The sequence below is a fragment of the Lagenorhynchus albirostris genome, chromosome 9 (genome assembly GCF_949774975.1).
Source record: "Lagenorhynchus albirostris chromosome 9, mLagAlb1.1, whole genome shotgun sequence".
NCBI lineage: Eukaryota > Metazoa > Chordata > Mammalia > Artiodactyla > Delphinidae > Lagenorhynchus > Lagenorhynchus albirostris.
The window spans coordinates 3,059,366-3,072,112 of NC_083103.1; the positions used below are offsets into that span (position 1 = coordinate 3,059,366).

General features: G+C 56.2%; 1 protein-coding gene across 2 annotated transcripts in view; it reads left to right on the forward strand.

Annotated features, from left to right (window-relative positions):
• Positions 1-12,747, forward strand: part of SHANK2 (SH3 and multiple ankyrin repeat domains 2) — a 453,317-nt gene that overhangs the window by 302,827 nt on the left and 137,743 nt on the right. For both annotated transcript variants that reach the window (XM_060160929.1, XM_060160930.1), the window contains 2 exons: positions 5,107-5,189; positions 6,793-6,917. In XM_060160929.1, the coding sequence (XP_060016912.1) occupies positions 5,107-5,189; positions 6,793-6,917 (208 nt within the window). The remainder of the gene's footprint in view (positions 1-5,106; positions 5,190-6,792; positions 6,918-12,747) is intronic.

Below are 12,747 nucleotides of genomic sequence, written 5' to 3' on the forward strand. Positions count from 1 at the left end.
AGCTGTTTGACTCGTCAGGGTCACATCCCAGCCGGGATCCTGAGAGCCCGGCTGAGGCCATCTGGTCTACCCCAACCGTCCTTGTGTTCAAAATTAAAATGCCTGCAATGAGCCTTCCCACGTGAGACAGGGCAGACAGAGCCACCCCAGGGCCCCACCTGCTCATATATCTCAGCTGCCCAGGCCGGGCTTCCTGTGGCTTCAGGTTTACAGCTCCTCCAGGATCAGACACCACTGCCAAGGGAGCCTGTTCAGTGACTGACAAATCCTAAATGCCAACTGTCATCGCTGACACCTGCTACCTTCTGGACCCAAGCCAAGCGCAGCCTTCTCTGTAGGCCCATCACGGGGCCACGGTTAAGGCCACTTGAGGCCCGGCCGCCTGCGGTCTTGCCAGGCAGGCACCGGGAGTGTCTTCAGGCCTGCCAGTGGGGCAGGGACTCTGAGGCCCTCTCTGGCAGCCAACCGGTTTCCCACCATACTCCTGCCTCGCTCCATGATTCGGTACACTCTTTCCTGCTGTGTGCATAGGGCTATTAGGGAGTGAAAAGACGGAAACCTTGCACGGTCCGTACCGTGTGGCTTACCGTGTGGCTCCCAGGAGACTTCCAACACGGGGCTGTGTCTGCCAGTGTTGATGTGGTTCTCTGTGGATACCTCCTGATTCCATGGCGGCCCAGCCCCCAGGTAGACGGGCATCTATGGACGTCTCTTGCATTCCCCGAGGCAGCCAAAAGCCTGCACTCCGTCTTTGCATGAACTCGATGAAGGTGGCTGCCCCTTCCTCGAGGCCCTTTCCTTCCAGCTGAGCCAAAATCACTGCAATAAACATATGGGTCTATGATGGCCACGACGTAATGGCATTCTCCGTAGTTGTACTGTGCGCAACCTGAGCAACTGTGCTTGGCTGGGCTGAATGCCCACCCCCTTTACCTTCCACAGCTCCCGTTAGAGGAATCTGCCAAAGGAGGGTACACTGGGGGTACGTTAAAGTGCTCTCCTGCCCTGTTCGGAAAACACATCGGAAGAGAGCACAACGGGATTACATTTTTTTCTCATTAACAAACACAGTTAGAATCTTACCAAGAGTAGATGTTATGGCACGTAGGGAGATTCAGAGAGAAAGGGGCGTGATGTTTACTCCCAAGAAGCCCACAGGTGATGGCTTTGAAGGTGAGAAGGGCCCCATCAGAGGCTGGGACAAGGCTGGAGGGAACCCCCGTAGAGAGATTATGTGATGGCCCCTTGTCAGGAGGGCTTGGGTGGACGTGGCCGGCAAAGGGAACGTGGAACAGAAGGAAGTGAGGTACTGCGAGGACGTGGGTAAACGATAAGGCCAAGTGGAGGGCGTTTCAGGGGAGTGAAACTGAGCATATGGAGGAGACTCGGCCGTGAGGCTGGGCTGCGATTGGGGTCCAAGGCAGGGGGAAGATGCAAAGCAAGGTGGGCGTGATCACTTTGGAGTTGGGCTGTTTGCGGCCCTAGGCCCCGTCCCCAGGGCCCAGGTGGTGGTGATTTCTGCGTGCACAGCGCGGGGAGCAGCACGGGGACCGTGCATGTGCTGAGGTCCTGCCCCAGTGAAGTCAGATCTCGCGCGTTGGGGCTGCATCTGGAGGGCAGATCTGCTCGGGCGGGACCAGGGCTGGCCTGGGGCGGAGGTTCAGGCGGCCTCTGGTTCTCGGGGCTTCGGCGCATCTCTGGCGGCAGCACACAGAAGCCACGTCTTCCGGATGCCGCGGCTGCCGTCCTGAGACGGTTTTTAGGTTCATAGAGCAGCCAAAAGAGCCCCCTGGGAGACTCTCACCTGGGGAAGGCCCTGCCCTGAGGTGTGGACTGTGGGATTTCCCATTCTCATCCCACGCGGGTGGTCGGGCCATTCGGACAAAACTGGACATTTGCTCCTGTTTTAAGGGAATGACTCTTGTGTTGGAGTTTCCCATCGCTTCTCAAGGACTGCTACCCAGATCGTAGGTTTCTAAGAGCCCGGAACTGCCTTTCCTGTCCTGGGCGGGGCCAGCTGTGTGCAGTGGGCCCTCCACAATGCTGAGCCGCCCTGCCCTCTGGGGACCGTCCCGGAGACCTCTTCACTCGAAACCCTGCGGTCTTCCTTCGGCCACTGCCACCCCTGTTTTGCACGCCTGCGTTCATGCCCATTTTGCTCCATTTCACGTGGCCCCGTGCTGGGTAACCCCAGGAAGAGGTCGCCGTCTCCTGGGGGGTTCGGCACGTGGGGATGCTGACGAGGGCACCTTCCCCTGTTGTGAGGGCAGGGGCACTGCCCTCACTTGCTCTCAGAGTCCCTGCAAGGCAGGAATTACTACTCCCACATTGCAGATAGGGAAACTGAGGCTCTGAGAAGCTAAGCTGGTGAATGCCCAGGTTGGGATTCAAACCCAGGTCTGTGTGTGAATGAAGGTGAGATGGGGTCATGACGGGCAGGGCACCGGGGGCTGTTTAGCTACTGAACTAATGCAGGAGAGAGGAATTCAAGCTGCTTTCTTCAGATCAGAGACTAAGGAGCCGGGCGTTTTCTCGGTGAGCAGGACGGCGTAGCCACACAGCACAGGGCCAAGACAGGCAGCCACGAGCAAGTCGTCAGGAACCGCCGCGAGGTTTAAGAGGGGACTCAGGAGAGGGGCTCTGCCGTTAGCCTGGGAGGGGTCCTTACAGGAGGAAGAGGGGGTTGGCACACGCCAACGATGACCCCGCTCGGGACGGTTGCTGTTCTTAACACGTGCTGCGTACCTGGGCTCAGATGGATTGCTTTGCTGACTCCTCGTGAGGTCCTCAAGGCGTGCCTTGCTATTATTCCCATTCTGCAGAGCGGGGCCCTGAGGCTCTGAAGGTCAGAGTGACCTTGGGGCCAGAGCAAAGCCGGGATCTGAGCTGAGCTCTGCGTGACGCTAATGCCTTCCCTCGCCCTCCACGGTCGGTAGGGAGGGAGTCAACCAGTGGCCGGCCAGCCACACTGTCCCTAACAAGTTCCCCGGCCTGGGGGACAGCTGGAGGGTCCAGCTGAAGGTGTCGGGGGTCGCCTGCCAGGCGGGTGGAACCGGCCCATGGTGAGGCCACGAGAGGGGAGAGCGGGACAGGGTCACCTTGGAGCCGGGCGGAGGCAGGCGTCGGGGGCCACATGTGTCCCCAGGGGGGCAGGCACCATCCTTCCAGAGTTTCAAGGGGCCGCTCCTGCAGGGGGACGTGCAGCTGCAAAAGCTGTGGCTTCAGCAGACTGGCCCTTGGAGGCCTCTCGCTGGGGGAGCAGGTGGCGGGTTTGCACCTGCCCAGCCAGGGCGCCCTCAGGCTTGAGAAGTTCAGAGGTGGGGAGAAGGGGTGGTGGGGAGACAGCTGTGTCTGTATTCTGGTCGGGGAAGGCACGGGATGGAAAGGCGGACAGGCCTGGTGGAGGGTCCACTCCCCCCAGAGCCCCGCCCACCAAGCCCCTCCCCTTCCGCTCCTGTGGTTCCCGGGTCCTGGCTCCCCGCCAAGCGGCAGTTAAAGCAATGGCTCCCTGGGGCCCCCCCCCCCGTACTTGGCAGGCTGAGTGAGTGCCCAGGGACTGAACCCCGGCCCAGGTTCTGAGAACACCCTGGACCGGTCATCCTGGATTGTGTGGTCTGCCTGTTGTCAAGGTGTGTGTCCCTCCCTGCTTTCCTGGAAGGCAGGGCCGCGCCCACGAGTTCCTTTGTGCGGCACCTCTTGCAGGGCTGGAGGGCTCAGCAGCGGGTCCGGACACCTGTGTGTCCTCCGGCTGCGTCCCCCACCTCTCGGAAGCTGCCCCGACTCGTCCGTGCTGTGCGATGCTCTCGGCTGCTGGCCCCTGCCGGGCCACCCTACCTGGGTTGCAAGCGGGGGCCACGAGCTTCCTGCAGGAGGCGAATCCAGTGCTGGGCAAAGCTGACCTTCAGTCGTCTGGGACTTCGAGCCCGTCCCACCGTTCGCCGTCTGCATCCCCAGGCCTCCCCCTCCAGGACAGAGGCCTGCGGAATTGCTGGGGGCCCGCCCGCCGGCGCCCTTCCGCCTCACCCTGCCCTCCCACGCCAGCCCCTTAGGACCCTGGAGAAAGCCTCTCTGGGCTGTCTCCTGCCCCTCCCCTGCAGCGGCCCTGCCCGCCCCCTCCGACTTACTTCCGGGGCAGCAGGGAATCCTAGAGGGATGCGGCCCCCGGAAGGTGGGCGGGGTGCCGGGAAGTCCACCTCGGTCCTGCACCCGGTGCCGCGGGCGGTTGATCACGTGGCGACGCGCCCGTACTCTGGATGGTGGGAGGCTCTGGCCACCGAAGCAAAGTTGGAGCTTTGGGGTTTCTTTCCTTTAAAAAAAAAGCAAAAATTCTGTGCCAAGAGGCAGCTGGTGTGGCTTTAGACTGTGTCTCCAAGGGGGAGCCTGCAGCCCCCTTTCTCCCCATCCCCACGCCAGAGGAGGCCGGGTTGTCAGTGGCTTCCGTGTCACTGGAGTGACCTGCCCCCGCCCGCCGGCCGCCCCCTCCGCCGGCCTGCGGTTTCTCCGCGCGGGATGACGCCCGGCCGCCGCCGCCGCCCCGGGTGGCATTGTGGGCTCCGCGGAAGACCGAGGGGGGCCCGCGTTCCCCCGGAGCAGAGGGAGGGGTCGCCGCGTCTCCCGGTACCTGCGGCTGCAGGGAGCACAAAGAATGTGATGTTTTTTTAAAGCCCTTCGAGAAGAAGAAAAAAAAAAACAAAGCCTGCCGCCTCCTGTCCGCTCCGGCTGACTTCCTTGCGCCGCCCTGGATGCTGCCTCCGGCCCGGGCTCCGTAACGCGCGGCCTCCTCCGTGCCCGCGGGCCACTTACTTTCTCTGCTTTCCGCTGCCCAGAGCCAGCCCGCGCTGCCATCACCATGTATGACTCCTGCCTCCTGCTCGCTCCCGCTCTGCCTCTGCCCGGCCCACCCCTCCGAGCCCGCCTATCCCGTTAGCCTGCCCCCCAGCTGCCTTCACTCCTCCTGCACCCGGCTTGCTTGCCTCCATGCTGCCTGGAGCCCGCGAGCTGGGGTGATTAATTGGCTATGATGATGAACGTCCCCGCTGGAGGATCGGCCACGGTGATGATGACGGGCTACAGTAATGGGCGCTATCCCCGGAATTCTCTCTACAGTGACTGCATCATCGAGGAGAAGACCGTGGTCCTGCAGAAGAAAGACAATGAGGGCTTCGGATTTGTGCTCCGCGGGGCGAAAGGTAAGAGCAGCGGCTCCCAGCCTGGATACATCCACATGTGTGTGTGTGTGTGTGTGTGTGTGTGTGTGTGTGTGCACGCCTGTAGAAAAAATGTTCCCCGGCTCAAAAAGAAGCCCTTTTCCTGGGGGTACTCGGTTGCTAGACAACCATGTTCTTTAACATTCTGCCTGTTAAAACATCGGGGCTTCCTTTAGGAATATTTTTAATTTTCTGTACACAATATTGCTCGCTCTCTCCCCCCCGTCCCTCCCTCCCTCCCTCCCTCCCTCCCTCTCTCTCTCCCTCCCCCCACTCTTTTTTTTTTAATTCCTGGGTTTCATCTGTGTTTCATGGTTTAGTTCAGCCTGATTGTGGCTGGCTTCGGAGCTCCTGGTCTCAGACGCCCAGAATTACCCGGTCCCGAGTTTTGGGCACCTCAGAACTGCCCCGTTCTGGGAGTGGGCCCCAGCTCCGAGTGCGGCAGGCGTGCGGGTGCCCGCCTCTAAGGTGACTTTGCAAGATGGTCCCCTCCGCCGTGGCCCAGCCGGCAGCATACGTGTCACGTGGCCTGCAGTGAGGGCTCCAGGAACGTGTTCCACGGCAGTGCACCCACCGCCAGCCCTGAACTTGGGGTCTTCCCTTTCAGAATAAAACAAAATGGCATCGCGTCCCCGTGCGAGGAGACATCTGTGCCCCGCGTGTGTGGGGAAACCGTGTGCAAGTTTGATCTCGGAGCCTCCGTGCCACGCTGGGGGTCCCGCACCTGTGCTGGCCCGGGAGGCCTCCTTCCCCAGTGGCAGCCCCACCTGCTCAAGGCCTGGGCTGCCCTGACAGCAGCTCGTCCAGAGGGAGGGAGAAGAGATACATCTGTCCCCCGTGTGTGTTCATGACTGTCTGTGTGATGTCTCCCCTCCCCCGACCGAGGCCGTCTTCCTCTTCCCACCCGCCACCCCCGGCCTCACATGGCCACCCAGGAAAGTCCACCTCTTCCCCTAGAGTTTCCCTCTGCAGCTCTGGGGCCCAGAAGCCAACACTGGCTCTGCTGAGGAGTGGGGGCCCAGCCCTCCCATGGACGCTGGCCGCACAGTGGCCACGGAGAGCCGGGCTCCCAGCAGAGAGAATTCATAAGCGGATTCCAAATCTGCAGCCACCCACTGGGTCAGCGTTCTGTTCCGTCCACGCTCCAAGTTGAATTCCCTTGGTAGCGAGTCTACGTAGATGTAAATTTGGCAAGCAGTTCAGTGTGGTGTTTCTGTAGCTCCATGTGGTTATGGGGGGAACTTTTCCATTTATAGAACTGAAAATGTTTAGTCACTGATGCTTTTAAAGAAAATGACAGGCGTGTACATACAGACATGGACAGGGGAGCACGTTATCCTGTGTTCTCAGCGCAGAGGCCAAGAGAGATGGTGGTGGCACCAAAAGGCAGTTGGCTCCGTCGCTTGAGTTGCTGTTGACCCGTGACCAGGAGTATCAGCCCCTTCCCAGGGGAGAGCTGGCCCGGGCCACCCACTTCCCACGGAGATACAAGGGCCTGCTTTCTCCCAGGGTCCCGTGGGAGGCCTGGGCTACCAACTTGGAAACATCTCCCAGGCTTGTAATACGGTATACCTTGTCTTCCCAGCGGATACGCCCATCGAAGAGTTCACGCCAACGCCAGCGTTCCCAGCCCTGCAGTACCTGGAGTCCGTGGATGAAGGTGGGGTGGCATGGCAGGCCGGACTGAGGACTGGGGACTTCTTGATTGAGGTAGGGACAGCGGTGTTCATATTCTTCTGCTTGGGGAGAGTGCCGCCTCTCGTGGGGTTGGGGTCTGTGGTCTTGGCAGCGTGGTCACTGGGCCAGATCTGGGGGCGGGCATGGAGGCTGCCGTGGACCGGGGTTGCTTGGTTATTTCCACCCACGGTGGATGCCATCTTCTGAGGACTGTGCGTTGGGGTTGTCTTTGAGACTGTAGCTTTATCTCTTTGGAGGTTTAAAATGTATGTAACTTGGCCGTTGGTCTTGAAGTAGGAGGTAGACGGAAGAGAAAGGTGGTTGCCGTGATGTCGGGGACACACGTGGACGTGTGGTTGTGACTGTATGAATAGACCCAAGAGGGGCCATGGCCCGTTCTTGTGTCACGAGGGCAGGCTGGAAACCGCTGTACTCTGGCTGTTGCTCTCGTGAGGTCTGTAGCGTTGGTGGCCGAGAGTCTGTTGATTTTTAAGTCGAAGTAACTGACCGGTTGGATGGATGATGGCCTTCCGACACCAAGGAGCCTGGGCAAGGTGGGTGGCTGGAGTTGATGGTACAAGAAGGAAACTTTGAAACTCAGACGCTGGGAAAACTAGCTTTTGCTAGTAGGTGAAAGGAGGGCGAGTCCTCTTCGTTTTAAAAATCCCACTAGACGTGAGTGCCCGGCTGCTTCAAGCCTCACCTGGAGTCGCCATGTTGGTGTGTCTGAGGTACCAAGCTGCCGGCACACTTGAGCTCCCCGCCTTTTGCACGTTTAGGTGTTACTTTCAAAGGAATGTGTTACCCTTTGGAAATATCAAGAATAAAAGACTATGTTATACCTTGAAAAAATTATTTCTAAGAGGTTTGGTAGGCTCAGATGGCCCCCGTTGGGAGTTCACGTTTCTTGCAAGAGCATTCCTTAGGGCTCACCCTCAGCCCTGTCTCATCTGCTCTGGAAATCCACCTGTAGGTGGAAAGAATGGGTGCGTGGTGTCCAGCCGGGCACTCGGTGCCTCTGCCGTGGGGCCGGCCAGACACTTGTTCGTTCTGGAAAGGAGGAGATCCAGGCCATGGCGAGACGGCGGCTTAAAGCCATTTCTCTCCACGATGCCTAACCTTCCAAGGGTGCTTTTTGAGCTGCAATTCTACTCATGATCTCCTTGGTGTTTCTGAAGACTATGAGAGTGTTGGAAACCCGGAAGGAAAGATACTGTTGGAGGAGAGAGAGCCGTGAAACAGAAGGTGCTTTACCTTATACCAGGCATCGTGCGTCGGTCTCACTCTATGTGCTGAAAGATGTATTTAAATTACTACTGACCAATCAGAGCCTGGCTCAGATGAAGAATTGCACTCCTTTGGATTCTTGTCCACTGAAACTGTGGGATGCGTACCCAGCATGGTGGAGACTGAAACCCGCTGTGGTTTCATGAGTTAACTCGATTTGTAACCTCATGAAAATGCAGAGAGACTGGGTTGAATCATCTTCTGTAGGTTGCAGTTGTGATGTAAGTCCCCTTCCCGTGTGTGCGTGTGTGTGTGTGCGTGTGTGTGTGTGTGCGTGTGTGTGTGTGTGTGTGTGGCAGAGACAGAGAGAGAGACTCCAGTAAGTTGCCATAGCTGTTGCTGGTTTTCGGTTTTAAATAATAAATGAGGGCTGCAGAGGCGGGAGCATCCCTGGTTGTTAGGTTCATCAGATTGTTTCCTTGATAAACTAGTCAATAAAAGAAGCGTGGGACGGCCGCAGAGCGTTTGCTGGGCCCACCCCTCTCCCAGGAAGCAGAGCTGCGCTCGGTTGGCGTGTCCGCAGCGCACACCTGGGCCAGGTAGAGAAGGCATGCCACCTGGTCGGATGGATGGAAGGCTCCATGGAAATTAGGAGCATTAAGAGTTTCTGCCCTTCTGTTTTCCAAGCACCTCCTCTGACATTGCTTCTAACCTCTGCTGTGCAAACGTATTTGCCGCTTTTATATTCTGGGCAGCCTCTGAATTCCAGGGTTCCAGGAATGACTGGCCCTGAGCTGCCTTAAGGTTATGTCTGTCTTATTATGTCTCAAATGACCTGAAGGAGATGTGGGCCCAAAAGAGCCCCAGGCCCTACAAGGCTGCTCACCACGCGTCCTACTCTAATGGGGAACACAGTGGGCCGGCCGGTGTGTGTGGTGGGGGGCCCTGGGAACCTTGCTCCTCCCACTTCATTCCAAGGCTGCCTCATGGGGCTCAGAAATCCTCCTTCAGGAGCTTGGGTGTAAAGGACTATCTCCACTGAGTTGTTTTCCCAGCTGCCGGATTCCGCCACTGGAATAGTAAAATCATGTATAGCCTTATAGGTGCATGTTTTTTCCAACAGAAGATTTTTCTATATTTTTCAGCGAAAAGCTTCAACCGTGGAGGGATTGTTTTAGACAGACTCACATGTCATAGGTGGATCTTTGTTTTGACCGGAAGCCATCCTGGAGCCTGGGGTTTCCGGGCTCTTGGTCAAGTGCAGGGTCCTGTTTGGAAGCTGCCCCGAGGGCGGGCAGACTGTCCACATCTCCCCACATCCCCCCCCCCCCCGCCACCGTCCCGCAAGCCTTCCTTTCTCTTTGCCAGTGGAAAGGAACTCAAAGCGTGTCCGACTTTTACTTTCACTTTAAAAACGCATGCTGCAGTGTGAACTCTGGGACCAAGAGGCAACTTCTGAAGTGAATGTTCACTCTTCGGAGTCTTCAGCCGCTACTGAATTTCATTTTTCCTTCTTGGACTTTGACGCACACACGGTCATCTTGCCAGCATCGACCCTGTCGAGGGTTTCCTTTGTGCGTGCCTTTCTTAGGTGCTCGCCCTCTAAAATGTATATCTCTCTGCCTTGCCCTTGGGGAGGAGTCTGTTCTTTTGTTGTTGGTATTGTTTCTTTGTTGACCACGCCCCTCCCTCCTGCCCAAAAGCCAAAGGTCTGAATGAAGTTGTGTGGAAAAGGCTATCTTCCAGTTGGGAATTACGATGAAATAGATGGGCCCTGGGGCGCCAGCAGGTTGTCATGAAATCTCGTCTCAGGGGTGGAGAAGGGGAAGTGGGCGCTCCGTGCATGGAGACGCTCACAGGCGGCTCCGTAGACCGTGTGTTTACCGTTTTCAGATCAGCTTGACGTGCTAGAGCCCCCCGGATGGCTGATGGCACTGAAGCTTCCCCAGAGAGCCGTTAGGGGCAGTGGGAGTGGACAGGAGGGCGGTGGGCTCTGAGTGTCCCTTTGGGGACCTGGGGGGGCGGGGAGTGATCCTCAGAGAGCTGGGCCGGGGGCAGTGACAGCCCAGAGGGAGAAGCGGGGGGGGGGGAGTCTGGGCAAGTTTTCTTCCTGTGCGGGTCACATTTAAGGTTGGGGCCTCCACCAGCCAAGAGTGATTAAGGACCAAAAGGAAACCCAATTCAGACTGGTTTAAACAACAGTGAGACATCTCGAAGTTGAGAGGCAGTCAGCCTCAGGCCAGTGTGTTGAATACTCGTCTGCTATTTCTTTGAGATTATCTCGGTTCAAGCTCCTCGACCACAGGAGGCGGGGCAGGAGAGACCGCTTGCCGGGAGGAGTCGTCAGGAGGACGTGGATGGGGTGACAGTTTTGCATGAAGTAATTAAGGAGACTGGAGGTGGGGATGTCATTCTGATTCCTGCAGGGACTCAACAAACTGGAGTGCCCGTCGGCCTCACCCAGTGAAAGCCGGCTGGGCACCAGGGTAGCCTGCAGACCTTTCAAAGACACTGAGATCTGGGCTCGGCCCACACCCACAGAATCGGAACCACGAGGCAGGAGCATCAGCGTTTCTAGGGAGCTTCGGTGACGCCGCCGGGGGTTCCGCTGGGCAGGAAGGGTGATGACCGGCTGGCCTCATTGTTCTGGCTCTTTGAACATCTTAATTTAGCGTTCTAACAAAAACACAGAAGCAGGCACTGCGCTGGTCTCCCTGGCTTTCTTCCACAAGCCTCCCCATTTGGAAACTCGAGTTTTGTTTCTTGCGTTACTTTCGTAAACTCAAATATCCTGTATCTCAAGAATTGCTCATACTACAACTAAACCGTAAACATCTGAAGAGCAAACAACATTGACAACAAATTCAACCGACGGCCCGTGTCCTTATTCGGAGTCATCGAGGGTGTATCTGCCATGCACTGCAGTGTCTCATCTGACCCTCACAATAATCCTGTAAAATAACATCGGTATTATCCCCATTTTACAGATGAGGGGACTGAGGCACAGAGAGGTTAAATCACTTGCCCACAGTCACGCAGCAGGGGAGCTGGGATTCCACCCCGGCTGTCTGAGTCAGTAACACCACAGCTCAGAGATGCTAGGAGATGTTTTGATGGGCCAGATGTGTACATGGGCACAGAGTAAGAAGAAACACGGGCAACGAGAGGCCAGTTTTTATTTTCAAATTAGCAAACACTTTTTTGATGACTATGCCTGTCGCTGGTGACAGCACTCCTAGGTGGCCATGTGAAAGGATAAATTGCCGTAAACCTTTTAGAAATTGAGGGGGCAGGTATGTGATGAGAGCCATAAAGCTGAACCGGGAATTTGACATCGAGGAGCCCATCCCCCACCCTCAGGGAATGATCTAAAAAACAGGCAGAGATCACAGTGCGGCAAAAAGAAAAGGGTGGAGGTAGAGGGGGATGGTGAAGGGGACACCATGCATCTGTTGTGGATTTATAAGAAAGCATTAAAAATTATGCTTGCAAGAAGTTCTCACTACCAACAGGAAACGGTTACCTCATATTAGGTGAAGAGGACAGAATTAAAGTTATCTGCACAATAGCCTCTAAATGATACCACCTCCCCCCAATATAAGCATAGGAAAAAAAGGAGAGAAAGTATTAACCCCTAGGTGATGGGATCCTGTGTGATCATTTTCTCTTTTGCAGACTTCTCTCTATTTCTCAGATTTTCTAGAAAGACAGTATTAACTTTTGACAGGGATTCATTTCACAAATGGAAAATTATTCCTTAGAAGAAGCCATCTCAGGCAGACGGGCAATGTCTCAGCCTCCGTGGCCACAAGGAGTTACTGTTTGCTTTCAGGTCAACAGCACTGTGGTGGGCGTTAATTATTCTCCTGGGGCCAGCACGCCCCAACCTGATGCAGTACGGGAGACTCCCATGGTTTTTGTGATTGTTTTCTTAGTCCTGAAGTGGCCAATCTCCTTTTGTGTTAATTTCCCTAAATAGGTTTTCCCTTGCAATTAAAGCAGGCAGCAATATCCTTCCTCCTAGGAAAGTGATGCTTGAGTTTGCTAATTACTTTTTCCTCGTATTAAATACTTGCACTAAAGATGGCCTGGAACTGTTTTATAATCTCAGTTTGCATTGAAGTGAGGACGCTGAGGGATGCCCTGGTGTTTTCCTTAGAGACCGTTTGAGTACCTTATAAAACGTGTGTCAGGCTGCTGCTTGGGAACCGGGACTTGGAAAATGTAACACAGATCCTAGCTGCACGTTTGCCCAAACCATTACTTTCAACCCAGCTGGAGGTATGAACAGTTGTTACAACCTGGTGATAACCGGTCAGCCTCCCCAGCTTGAAAATTAAGTATTACAGGGAGGAGAGTAAATAGTAAAGTCCAGGTGATTCCTGATCGGTGGTTATGCACATCATCAGTCAGCACACGCTTCCTGGGTCTCAACATTCCCATCAGCAAATTGGGTGGTTGTGTGAATTAAGGCACCGGAGATGAACTACAGTCCCTTGGTGTATCCGCGGACGATTGGTTCCAGGACCCACCGCAGATGCCGAAATCCATAAATGCTCAGTGTCCTAGTCAGCCCTCTGTATCCGAGGATTCAGCATCCACAGGTGTGGAACCTGCAGATACGGAGGGCCAACTA